A 14,412-nucleotide genomic window follows, 5' to 3' on the forward strand; every position below is an offset into this window, starting at 1 on the left:
AGTCAGTGCTCTCTGATTTCTCCCAAGAACAATTTATTCAGTTGTAATATCTGTCTTGGTGGACATTACTACCTACTTCTTCAGCAGATCTATTTGTCCTGTGCCTCCCAGAGACCCCTCTGAGTTTGCGGGTCCATAATACATCCTGAGGCTTCATATATTCTTCATACAACGCATCTTACACAAGATCACATTTTCAACCCATTGTATCTATACTATCTTCCACTGAAGTGAACCTTAGCATAATGTCTAAGCACATACATGCAGTCTATTGCAGAAGTGCAAGGCATATGAAAACGGAACTCAAATGTGTATTAGCCTCCTTTCTGAACACCAGTTTCCCTGCAGAAAAGGCCTGGTAGCATAGGTCCCTATCAGTCACCAAGCACAAGCAAATATATAGGGTGATCATACAACGAAGTCTGGCAGCATACAGCTGTGAAAATAAAGAAGCTTCACAGCAATAACCTGAAAAGGAAATTTTGGTAGGGGGATGATCAAGAAAGTTGGATTCTTTCTGAAAATCCAGTTTTGAATGGGTCTGAAATGTTCAGATTTTATGGATTCATACACTGTATTACCTTAAATTTGCATCCCCTGAAAAATATTTTACATTTCACTTTAAGAAGGGGAAATCTAGGTCCCTAAAATTTGTTGAAAATTAGGTTAGAAAAAGAAAATCACTATAACTGTCTTTTCTAAGAGTACTTTGTTTCCAAAATGAGATGAATAAAAGCCTTATCTTAGTTTAGACACTGTATGAGCCAGCACAACACCAGCCAGATTTAGACAATATTCTTTTAGTGTAACAAATCTTTCTGAGCAATTATTTTGTTTTCCCTGCTTATAAAAAAGAAAAAAAGTTAAAATTAACACACTTATCACTACTTCTGTTAGTTTTTCATAAATCTCACCATTTAATGTCACTGTGTAACCATAAAAATTGATTTACTATTCTCTCTTTCAAATGAAACTAAAGATAAAATAGCCATACAGAATAAAACAGAATCTGTCTATGGCTGTATTAGTCACAGTAACGCAAAAATGCACACTTATTCATATTTAGCCTCACAGGGTTCAATGATCATGGAACACGTTAGCTCACATTTGGCATTTGACTAGATCACTGAACTCTTTTCTGAACAGCTGGCATAAAGAGCCCACCTAATTATTTACAGATAACTGCAGTCCTCCTCCATCTCTCTCCCCTCTAAAAGATCATAAACTCCAGAGACTGGGAACACACTGCCTAATCAGAGATTACCATTAAAGGGTCAGGCAGTGAACAAACTGAGTATTGACAAGCAGGTGCATAGTCTGAGTGAAAATCATTTAATAAATAAAAGCAATTACTTCAAATAAAGTAGAAACAGCTACTGTATAGGAATGAATGGGATCCTCAATATCAGTTTGTCACGCACAGTTCAATTAGACACAAAAATGGGCCAGTGAATTAGGTTTATTGGCAAGCTGTTAAAGAAAGGAGGCAGATACCATCCTACACGATTGTTTCTCAGTGCAATCCACCTCCCACAAATTCCAACATAGTATCAATAAGGATGGAAAAAATCTCACAAAGCACAAAAGAACATTTTACGTGGATATTTTGGCTGGCAGTCTCACAACTGATTTGATATTCCACAGTAAAAACTGTGGAGAAGTCAAGGAATACATAGCTAAATTGCTGGCTGGATTACGTTAACTACAACACATTTTGTTAGAGAAGAGGACAAAAGAGGCCTAGTTTCCTGGGGCCAAACAAAAAAACAATGAGAAGTCCCAAGACCAGACTCAGAACTCAAAAATAGTGTTTGCAAAATACGGGCCTGCAATACAGTTGATTACCAGTGAATTTCACAGAAAAATTAATAAAAACTTACTCCTGTCATTTTATCTTTACTCAGAAACCCACCCCAGCTTTTCTCCCAAATTCAAAACTTTGCCTGAAGGGCACACAGAATTTTCTAGAGTACAACAAGCTAATTCAGAAACCTGTTTCACAGGGAGCCCCTGAACTCAAAATTACCAAGTGTGACATGATTTCATCTTATTCAGCTTCAAGATGTTTTCCCCATGCGTCTTCATTCTATCCAGCTTTTTAATTCCTTAAACTGGAACTCAGTACAATACTGCATTTTTTGACACTGCAGCTGTGGAAGAGGGGGCTGCAGGAAATACACTGAACAGAAGTACACAGCATCTACTCCCAGAGCCTTTTAACCAGTCAGATTTTTATAATCGTACAGATAATCACACTGGAGGATGCTGTAAGAACATATGCACGGCGTAAGTGGAAATACGGCAAATCATATCTACAGAAGGTGAGGGAGTACAGTGAGATCTACATAGTCACAATACAGAAAAAAAACTATCACTCTTCATGTCATAATTTGGCATCTGTGCTTATCCAGTCCTTAGTTTGAACATGCAAAGTGACAGATGCGAACAACAATATGAATAAAAGGCAAGATTTATCTCAATGCTTTGTAGACTACAAACCATAATTAAAATCTTGACAATAGTGAAAAGATTAGCTAGAAAAGTAAAGCACTACAGCAAAATCTCTGCTTTTATTTCATCAGCATAGATTTTGGCCATTTGAAATGAACATCAGGAGAGGAAGTAGATGAGATATACATATATGTAAAATCTATATACATTCCCATAGTGAAAATTATACAAAAAGTTTTGGTTTACTTTTCAACTGAAAATTGACTATTTCAGCTACTGCCACTCATAAACAAACATTAAACTATAGAAAGAACCAGAAAAAAGAACAAAAGAAAAAAAATCAGACATAAATACTTACAAATATACTAAAAACCCAGGAGTGAATATTGGTATGGATTAAGGGGTTGACTTCGAGATTTTCAATAGTGATTTATCAGCTTCATTAAGCATACTTCCTAAATTCAAGCAGCTACATTTACTTTCTTGTAACTAGAGAGACTCAGGAAGTCAAAATTGCTCCACAACTTCAGTAACAAAGCTGCACATTACTCAAGCATACGTAGTTTTCTACAATTTCCTTTTATAAGTAAGCTATCAAGACTCAAATACAATACCTCACCATTTAGTATGGTGCAACAGTTTTTAAAGAAAGATTAACTGCATAGTTACTGTTTGGTCTCTTATTTCCATGGTTTTCCTGCTATGCTTCCAAACCTCAACACCGAAGGCAAGGAGACTTATCTGGGTTTGGTTTCTACCCTGCAACTCTTGTAAGATACACGATCCTACATGAAAAACAGCACATCTATCAGTTTAGCTTTCTGATGAGGCAGTCATACAACTCCAAATATCAATCATCTGCTACACTGAAGATGTAAAGAGCATCCACAACTGTTAAGAACTTCCTAAAGGAGCTTTTATTTACTTACTGGCCTCAATGGTGTCACCCTTTGTGGGGGTAACCCTCTACAATAGGGACACTATGGTTACTCAAAAAGGTGAAATCTTATGCAGTACTTACTGCACGAATGACACTCCAAAATGGTCCAACAAAAATTGGTTTAGATGTGCATTCTCCACAGTGCTGGAAATAACCACCCAGACTGTGAAAGACTAGATGAAATTTAAAATCATAAAACAACAGTATAAAAATAATGAAGGCCAAAATCAACAGGCAGGGAAGTTACATTCACTTACTAGCAAAAGCACATGGCTTTTCTTAATAGCTATTTTGTCAGTGCTGTAACCCCTATCAAAAGGGAGTAAGGGCAACACTTTTGCAAGGAGTAGGTCTGCTTCTTTGCTAAACAGCTTGGAGGTGCTGCTGCAAAAAGGGCATCCAGAAATCCTGCTTTGTGAAGTGAACTTCCGACAGCATGCACTGTGAAGAGAAAAATGCTGTTCCTGTAGTCCAGCTTTTGTCAGAGGATGACATTTGCAGTGTCAGCACAGATCCTGGCACCAGCCATCGTAAAGGCTAGTGAACAACAGCAGCTTTCCTCTGGAGCACAGCAGCAAAGGAGGCAATGAAAACCTGTATGCTAGGAGCCATTGCCAAGGACAGTTTCTATCACAACAAGCTGTTAAAAGTTATCATAACAATTAAAGTACATTCCCTGCCTTTTTTCCTGAAAGCCAGTTTAAATCTAGGCCAACAGAACTGTTCCTGCAACTGGAATGCAGCATCACAGATTTCCATATAGACAGACAGACTAGGAATTAATAACAAAGAACAGGTGTGTAATGTTCCTCAAAATAGTTATAATCTATTCGACATAAAGAGGTACAAGACAAAGAACTAAGTGTAGCTTGTCTCAGCTGCAGCTACAAGGGAGACAACCACAGTAGAAGCAGACAAAGTATTTCGATAGGATATTAAGGCATCAGAAGTAACAATTAACTGTATGACAGAGCCACCAAGCAGTCTGTGCAGTTTGCAGGGAAAAGCAGAAGTGAGGCACTGGATGAGTTAACTTCAGCACTAGTCAACACCTTTACCTTCTCAGTGAAGTGCTATGTGGTAGTTTTATTAACATCATTCTTCGTTTAGATCATCTCAGATCACAACTGAATTGTGCAGGCACTCAATACTGCTTATGTAGGACACACATCCTCTGCAAGGAGGTTTGAATTTAACACAAAAGACAAGATTCAGAAAGACAACAGAAGCGTAAGAATCATGAAACAAAGAACCCAGTCAGAGTTACAGGTAGGGATTTTAGCACAACAAAAGCTTAATTGTTTGTGATATTTTGTAACCTCCACATGAAAAAAAAAAAAGAAAAAAAAGAAAATAAAAGTGATGAGAAACAATGAAACAGCTTTACAGACATTTATAGAAAGTTTCTTTCAAGCATAAAGGGCGGCTTGGGAGAAAGTGGTACGAAAAGTTGAAAGAATGCAAGTGGAAACTAATGAGATCTGACATAGGAAATGGCCTCCTGGGGGCAGGGAGGGTGGAATAAAAGGTTGGGGATAGGCTTTGAAATGCCTTGGAAGTGAAAGGAAACTGTTTATGTGTGAGGTCCAATGAAAGAGGAGACTGAAGAACGACCTGAGCAAGAAATGACTCAGTTGCAACAGTGGAAGATTCTCTCTGTAGGACATCACTACAAAGTATAAATGGAGCAAGGCTGCAACTGGGAAGGTTACAAAAATATGTTAGCATAACAATGGGAGTCTGGACAAGGGATTCCATGTGATGGATTAAAAAATAAATATAGATAAAAGCCCTCTGCACTGAGAATTTGCAGCACTACAAGACCTGGTTCTAAGATCTGTCACATCATAGAAAATTTTTAGATTTCAGGCCTCAATGACATACAGACTAGGGATTATCCTCAGCAACTCTGTGGAAGGGGTGAAAAGTGGGAAGGTCTAAAGCTATGATTTAGCCATACTGAGCTAATTAAACACCTATGAACAGATATGAGTGACACAAGGCAGTATTTCAAACTGGCCAAAAGCAGATACACAAAGAAGCAGGCAACTGGCACAGAAAGAGTGCTGAATTTGTGCATGAAAAGAAGTAGTTGAAAGCAGGAAAAATAAGGTGACCATGGAAGATATCCTGCACAGAAGTGCCAAAGAAAGAGCATTAAGAAGTATGTTCACGTCAACACCTAAAAAGATCGAGCACTGGGAACATGACAAATTAAGGGACTAACTAACAACACACTGACAAACTGACCACAGATAAAAGGGAAGCTTCTCAGAACTGTCTTCTACTCCCAACCATATCAACAACTCAGCACTTCTGCTATTTCTTTAACAAATTAGCCTTCTGCAAATAGAGAGCACTAGCATCTAAACTCTCAGATACTTTAAAGGTAGTCTGGTTACTGCTCTGGCTGTAACCAGAATCTGAGATGATAAAAACTGCATTTCTACCAGTAAGCCATCCTACTCTACTGAAGTCAGAAGAGTTAAGTAAATTATTAATACCAAAAGCATGGCAATTGTGGCTTAAGTGATACAACGGTACTATACAAACCCAGTATTTCCTAAAGCATGAACTAGGCTAACATAAGATTTAAGAATAAACCTCAGCACAAAAAGTCTACAGCCTCAGATGATAGCATTGCTAAATGGCACACAGAAATCAGGCCATATTTTACAGCAAAAAGTATAGTTTTTTCTGGTGTCTTGTGTAGAACCTTAACTGCTTCTCCTGACTTCCTAACTGTTAACCGGTAAACTGCAGCTGAAAATGGGACAAGTACTATATGCTGTTTGAAGTGGGGGATAAAAAGATGCCTGTATTCTGGCTTGGTTTCAAAAAGCTATTGCAATGTTTGTCTGCGGTGCCACAGCTGCCTTTTCCCTCACCCCTTGCTATTCCCTCCAAAATGATTACAGAAACTGGGAGTGACACAGGAACTGCTGTGCTGAGCCACTATAAGCAGAATATTGCCTGTACGTGGCCAATTCCCCTGAAACTAAACAGGACAAGCTTAAAAGCTACCTTGCAATAGCAGTAGGCAAACTAGCTGCCTGCAAAAGCCAGGCTAATCAATTCAGGCTTCCTCCCCTGCGAAAAAAAAACCAACAGAGAAATTCATGAAATTGTACTTGTGAAATATCACTCAAGTCCTTAGAGCTGGTAAAATAAGAAATACTAACAGACATATGTTTTTTGACACTTAAATATATTTCATAATAAAGAAAAACAATGCTCAAGCCTACCGAAGGACTATTTGCTCAGCTGCTGTAAATGAACACTGTGTCCATCAATCTCAAATACTCATCTGAGTAACAGTCAATTAACTCCAATCACTTGCAGTGCTGACAGGCACCGAAATGATAGGAATCTATCTTCCCTAATCAAAATAAAAGGGTAAGTTGGGAAAAGAAAAATATTATTCTACCTTACTTCAAAGATGCTGTGTAATAAGAGACAGGTAATATTTAAAGACTTGTTGATACTTCTGTCCTCATCTATGAACAGATATTCCTGCCATTTGAAAGAGAACAGAGCCAATTTTCACAAAATGTACACACTGGGCTCTCAGAAAATTTGCAGTGCTTGCATGCTGAACCAACACAGCCTTAGGAAACCTTGTAATTTCTCAGATATGGGCAGAAGTGCATCCCTTATGCTCTTCCTTTCAGTCTGTCATCATAAAGCTCATAGAGACAATGGTTCTCCTCAAAACGGTCTTCTTCAAAACCCAACCACCAGGAAAAGCTTCAGATGCCGTTCATAAGCCACAACAAGCGCTATAAAGCAGTGTTAACCTAGTCCAGAAATACTACTGTATACTGCAGCATTTCGACAGCACCGTGATTTATTATGTTTCTGTTTCTTGTATGGAACTCAGTTCGCCTTGACACACAGTTCTCTGTAGCAGACAGACCAGGAGGAGGAGAGAGTTCCCTGTTATACACTCCTTACTTAGTTTTTTTCCTATTGTGTTTGTTAAATCCTTAAGTCAACGTGACATGGTTCGCACATGTAAACTGAAGTACATGCCTAGGTAACTGCAGGATGATGGCTTTGCTAATTCCACTATCTATTTCTGTCTCTTTCTAAACCTCACCTTTCCTTTATGCTTGGTACTATTCATTCAGTAACAAAACATTTAATATAATTCAAAAACACAGTTAAAAATACATTAATTTACAGAATAATTCACACAAAGAGTACATATTTTAGGGTGCAGGACTTCAGGATAGCTTCAGAAAATTTATCTTTGGAACATGATTATTTATAGTCTAGTGTGCTTAATGTAAATTTCCTGGCATTGTAAAGAAAGGGTACAAAACCCTTAAACCTTTTATACAAATTCAATGACTAGTAGAGTAAGTGCAGTGACATTTTTGATCACAAAGCATCCTCCGCAAGTACAATAACATTGAACAATCTGTATTAGGATACTGAACACATTGATAGTTGAATACATAAAAAAACCCAATAAATTAGAAATCTGCTGTTAGTTGCTGTAACTTGAGAATGAAATGGAATTTAGAAGTCAAAAGATACTTAAAATTCACCATCAGCACATTCTACATGAAGCTACAAATGGGACAATATCACAGAAAAAATTGTATCCTAACAGTGCCCAGGCTGCGCAGTCTATGTACCAAAGTAGCATATTGTGTAATCTGTAAATACCTTATTTATTCAGTGGTTTACTCTCTTGTTAAAAATAAGAGTGCTAAGCTTCAAAGTATTGCCTTCAGCTTGCAGTCACAGTAGCCTTAAACAGATAACTAGCAAAAAATCATGCAGCAAAAGATAAATCATCTACAGAAGAGACAGAAATGTTGGAAAATAACAAAGAAACTGAACTCATTCAGTGAAATGCGGAGTTAATTCCAGAATTAATCCTGGAATTTTCAGTCAGGATATTCTAATACCAAGTTCTATTAATAAGTACAAAAACTGAATAGAGAGCATCATCTGCATCTACAGCAAGGGAAGAAAAAAATTACGCAGTCCTCAAACACACTAAATGGCAATGATACGATAATGTTTCAAAATGTTAAATCATAACTCAGAAACACATGAAAAAGAAAAAGAATTTTGAAACTTTTTTTTCTGTAAACATACAGGTTTATGTAAGCATACACTTACACAGAGACAGATACAGACAGACAGGCAGAGGATTTTCTTCTGGCTCATTTTTAATCTATCAGTCATAATGTCTCTGTGTCTCTATAGAACTGATCGGACTCTTTCTAACCTTCTCACCCTTCTTGTTACTTTACCATTGCTCCACTATTTCCTATATGAAACTTGATTAAACTGACATTAAGGACACGGAAAGTGTAAATTTTTCTGTTTGCTCTTAATTTTTGACACAATGCATTACTGCTTCTTACTTAAGGAACTGCTCCTGTATTCCTTCTCCAAAAATTTCTCTCATTTGGGGTAGCAGTCTTTCATTGTCATGAGTTTTGGTCAAACAGAAATTACAAGATCAGGTATTCTCTTAGTTAAAGGAAGGTGAAGATGCCTAGAAGCGCCAACATGCCTCCCCCAACCCACTGAATTGCACGCTTGCCTCATCTTGTCAAAACACAAAAGCTGTGGCACTGGCATGGTTTTCCCCTGGGCCACTTTGACACCAGCAGCACAAAACATTATGCATTTATGAACACATAGGGTTCGGAGGATGAATACAGGGCAGAGAAAACTAACGAGGCCCACAGGCAACATGGGTCAAAATGCATTTCTACACAGGGACTGTAAATCAGACTCTGCCAAACAGTACCACCAAATAGTGACTTTTTTTTTTTTCTTTCATCTTGGCCATAGTTTGGAAGGCAAGAGAAAGGTAGTAAGAGCCTAGAACATCCACATTAAGTGCTCAGTTGAATGTCCCATCCCTGGAAGTGTTCAAGGCCAGGTCAGATGTGGCTTTGAGCAACCTGGTCTAGTGGAAGGTATCCCTGTCCATGGAAGCGGGGTTGGAACTAGATGAGCTTTAAGGTCATAGATGAGCTTTAAGGTCATAGATGAGCTTTAAGGTCCCTTCCAACCCATTCTATGCTTCTATGAATGAGCCTCTATGTAAAAGCAAACCAAGCGCTAAATATTCATAGCATGTCTAAATTCTAAGAAATCCCTAGACCACTGCAGAGCTCTGACTCTGCAGACTTTGGCCATAAAAATGCACTTAGCTGCATTTTACATGATTGTTGCACAATTCACAGCCCAGTTTAGCACTAAAAGACAGATTCAAAAATCTTCAGACTTAATGAGTATTAGAAGCATAAATATGCTGCTGATTCAGGCAGTTTCTTAAAAATGTTTACTCATGTTGCGGTTGCCTGAAGAGATTACATGCTGTAGAAAAATATCTCTTAAACATGGGGTGTCTTTATTGTCTCGAATTTTGAGTAGATCTTTGTTAAATAGTGAAAGCCAAAACACATCAGCCTTCAAAAACGAATTCTAATGAATGTCATACGTACACCTAAAGCATCCCTTTCATAAAAGTGAAAGTCTATCAGAAGCAAGAGGAAAATAGACTGAATTATAAAAATAAATCCATTTCCTCTCATAATGTGTCCTCTGAAGCTCTCAGAAAAACATACTCCGTTGATATGCTCCTTTAGCATCACTGTCAGAAAAAAATGCTCTCTACATGATGCCATATTGTATCCAGACTAAACAGTTAAAGGACATCATTTGCCACAGTGAATTAACACATCTGGCAAAACAATAATCCAATGGGGAATCACAGATACGTGTTCTCACATTAAGTGATCAAATTAAGGACTAGGGACAGCCTTTGAAATGGAAGCAATTTTGGGATTATTGGTTAACAATCTCAAGCAATATTGACTCCAGGGAAAGTGACTTCCTAATGAAACCAAGAGCTCACATACAGAGAGCTTACAGGGTCAAATCTGTAATTACTTTTTGTCCTTAGAATGTTTTTTCCCAGATTAGAAACATCTTTTTAGGAAATGTTAATAAAATTATTTGCATATATTTGTTTTTATTTATTTTCCATAAACATTAGATTTTTGTATTGATGTTAGATGCTTAGATGATCCAGGTTCCTGGAGTCCAATCCCAGTGAATGCAACTGCTCTTTTATGAAGGCCATAGGATGCTTAGACTATAATGTCAATTTCTATGTAGTTCTCTGCCCATTTTTAAAACTATAGTTTTTGAAGCTTTATGTTTTAATGACTTTTACCTTACCACCCTTTCATGACATGCTTCTTTGCTATTTTTTTTTTTTTCACATATCAGGGTTAGAGGGATAAACATTCAGCTGAAATACATTATAACTATCATGATCATACTCTCTAATGAAATAATCTGCTTTTTCAATATGGTGCTATCCTTACCTTGGACTGGTTTTTATTAGTATCATGCAAGTACCATACGCAGCTCTATGCCAGCTCTAGCAGATGTGTGGAGACCTCAAAATGAGTGACATGTAGTCCCATGGCCGATACTGTCATTACTGCAAGTGCGGTGCATGGAAACACTGCCTCGTTTTGCTCCCACAGTACATTCTTTCAGGATAGAATAGAATGGACAGAAACAAAAGAGAAAGACTGCAACAGGAAGAAAGCCAAAACTAAAGACATCACTTACACCAGACATGGAAATCAAAAAGTTTCCTCTACTATTCTGCACTTTCACGCATTTCTTTACATTCAGTGTGATCTGAGGCATGGACTTCCCTGCCACAGGCCCAGGTAATGACAACCTTAAGTTTACTGGATTATTTTGCTGGAATGGATATCCTTTGCAACAGATCTGCGTCATCTATGTCTGGCACCTTTATCCATAAGTACCACTGTTTTTTCCTGCCTTGCTTTCCATCACTGAAAGTCGATATTCCCCACTGAAGCATGATGACATACACGTAAACCACAAGGTCCTTAATAACAATCTACAATTACTGTGCTTTCATCAAATGCTCAGAAGCCCTCACAACTGGCATACTCCAGCCTCAGACTGAACAAAAGGTTTCTCTGTTGTACAAATTCAATACTGTCAACAATTCCACAGGAAGGAGGAAAACAAAAAAGTTGGGAGGGGGCCAAACTCAAACTTACCCAAAGACCAGTCCCAGTCTTAGTCCTGGACAGCAGTCCCCAGAGGAAATCATGAAACCAGGCCTTTCTAAAGCCTCTAATACTACCATTTTATACTACAGACATCATGACAGAAAAGCTAAGTGATATGAAAAAATGTCACAGACTCAACTATCTCATAACTGCTGTTACTTCAGTGTTGGTACCAAATAGATAGGTCAGATGTCAAGATTAAGTTTCCACAAGAAACTGGATGAGACATGTTGCTTAACTTCAGAAGAAACAGGCTATGTGTACACACACACACACACCCAAAAAGGGCCCATAAGACTAAATACACGTGGAAAAAGGAGGACAAAGGAATCAATCATAGAATCACAGAATACGAGGATGGGAGGGGACCCCAAGGATCATTTGGTCTAACATTTCTTGGCAAAAAAAAGTCTTAATTTCAGGTTTTTTCGTGAATTTGAAAAAGTAATAAAATAAATCACTGCACTGAAAATAGTTTTATTCACAACTCTGGTTCAATTGTTATTTTTCTTAACCTTTGAAGAGTAGCTCCAGGAAATTATACTAGGCTAGAGATAAATCAGCTATAAACAAACACAGCGAAAATGTTCAACACAAACCCAAATAAGGAGCTGATGCAATGTCCTCTGTGTGGCCTCATTTTTTTAAGTAGATATATATTTTTTATATTACAACAATTTCAAATGGAGAGTTTAACATGTTTCTGCAATAATCACAATCATATCCAACAGCATAAGAATATGCAGTAGAACATAAACTTATTTGAATAAGATTATAATTATTTCATAATATTAATCCATAGCATCATTCAGATAATATTTTCTGGCAATAATCAGAACTTACCATATTGATTGGGTCAACTGGGCCAATGCTGTTAACATAGACATCTGTTTCAATCACTGTAGTTCTCACTAAACAAAACAATCAGCATAATAATTACATATTTCATTAACTATGTATATTGTTTGTATCATTTAACCTATTAAAACAGCAACAAATCTGATATTCTTTTATTAGATTCAGAATAATTAAATCCCTAGTTTATTCATTCTGTGAAGGATCATATATGACTCTTCCATACAAATCATCAGAATTATCAATGTGAATTTTTACTTCATAATGCAATCACCACCTGTGCTTTTTGAACAGACATAAAAGGCATAAAAGGCAAAAGAATTAAAATAAAAAACAAAAAACCGACCAACCAAGAAAAAAAACAAAAAACAAACAAACAAAAAAAAAACCACAAACCAAAACCAAAATCTGTCTTCCAACATAAAAATCTAATCAGAAACAGAAAAAAGTGTCGAAAAACTGCTCATACAAAAAATCATAAGGTCTGGGAGCAGATAAGTTTATCAGCTGTAAGGAATCAATGTGCAGTGCTTTCTGTTGATTCCTACCGAAAATATGTAACAAAATAATAATAATAATAATAATAATAAAAACCCAAACAAAAAAACCCCAACACTTTCCATCACAGATTTCTTCAATTCATGCAACTACAGCACACCTAAGAATTACTAATGTCCTTTACTTGGCTTAATACACTGCTTCAAACACTAAACTAAAGCTTCTGAAGTGAAAGTCATTTAGAAGTTAAACATTTCAAAATGTATTTTTCTTTAAAACCATTCTCACTGGGCAGACAAAAACTAACTGTTTAAAAAAATGTATTCTCTTGAAGAATATACTTTCTTACTTTGTGCACTTATGGGAGGGTATAAAGTCTAAGTGACTTCCCATGAAAGTCACATCTGAAGTACAGGTTGCACAGGTAATTCATTTTTTTCCTTCAAACTGGTTTACAGGGGGGAAAAGGTAAAAGGAGAAGAGATCAGGATGCATTTTAACTTCATCAATTCACCAAGCATTTTCTTTCAAGTACCAGCTTGTACTGGAGAACCAAAATGAAGACACAAAAGCATATATGTCCTCAATGTCCTAGTCCCAGAGGAATTAAGAGAGTTAATAAGAAAGCTCTCCTGTTTTTTATTTCATGATGTGGCATGTTAAAATGAAGCATCTCTGTCCACCTGCAGGTGGAAAAGGTGTAAGGTGCAAACAAAAAGGTTCTTTGATTTCCTAAGAAAGGGGTCATATGTCTTCAGATTTGATTTCTTTATACTGCAAACCATCAAAGATCACACAAGTGCTCTATAACAAACCTAAAACCTTAAGAGGATTTTTCAAATCTCAGAAATCTAAAAATCAAACAGACACACAGAAAGAAATAGGGTATCATTAATATCCTTGTCGGTTACAATGACAGGCAAGATACATTTCCTAAATAGCCAAAGATTCCTTTGTCCCGCCAGTGTCACCCGGGAGGAAATTCTCCCCAATCCCAAATCCAGCCACTGAGCATGACAGCAAGACACCCCACTGAGGCTGCACAAAAGATTTTTTACATGACCATAGAACACAGTGACTTGGTCACCATCCTGTTCCCAGAGTGTTTCACATGAAGTTTAAACAGACTCTAGAAATCAATTTATTTCTGGGGCGGGTGGAAATAAGTACTTCCTGAATAGGAAGGGGGACAGCACAAGAACTCATATCCACAGACTGAAAAATCAGAATAAAAAGTAGTACGTAATGCATGTGCGTTTATACACATGTGTATAATGTTACATAATTTACATACATCACATCTGGCAGATAACCTCTTCCTTTAATTCTGCAACCTAGCCATATCTCAAACCTCTTCTTCAGATGCAAGTACCTACACACAGTGATTAAGGTCACCTCTGAAACTTGCTCTCACTGTCATTGCTTTACTATGCAGAATCTCCTACCTTGAAATATGACCCACAGGCTGCTTCTCCCCCACCTTCCCCTCGCCCCCAATGTTTTTATTTCCAGTTTTACTGAAGGAGCTGATTAGTCTGCAGATACAACCTCTTCCTTTCCAACACTCTT

The 14,412-nt window shown here is 37.3% G+C and overlaps 1 protein-coding gene across 1 annotated transcript in view; it reads right to left on the bottom strand.

Annotated features, from left to right (window-relative positions):
* The window catches only part of LOC104402118 (gamma-aminobutyric acid receptor subunit gamma-1), a gene marked incomplete at both ends in the record, with an annotated part of 22,786 nt that extends 10,385 nt beyond the window's left edge, over positions 1-12,401 (bottom strand). The window contains one exon of the mRNA XM_010009906.1: positions 12,334-12,401. Coding sequence (XP_010008208.1) covers positions 12,334-12,401 — 68 coding nt within the window. The remainder of the gene's footprint in view (positions 1-12,333) is intronic.
* Positions 12,402-14,412: the final 2,011 nt, after the last annotated feature.

The sequence above is a fragment of the Nestor notabilis genome, unplaced genomic scaffold (assembly GCF_000696875.1).
Source record: "Nestor notabilis isolate BGI_N333 unplaced genomic scaffold, ASM69687v1 scaffold13672, whole genome shotgun sequence".
Classification (NCBI taxonomy): Eukaryota; Metazoa; Chordata; class Aves; order Psittaciformes; family Psittacidae; genus Nestor; species Nestor notabilis.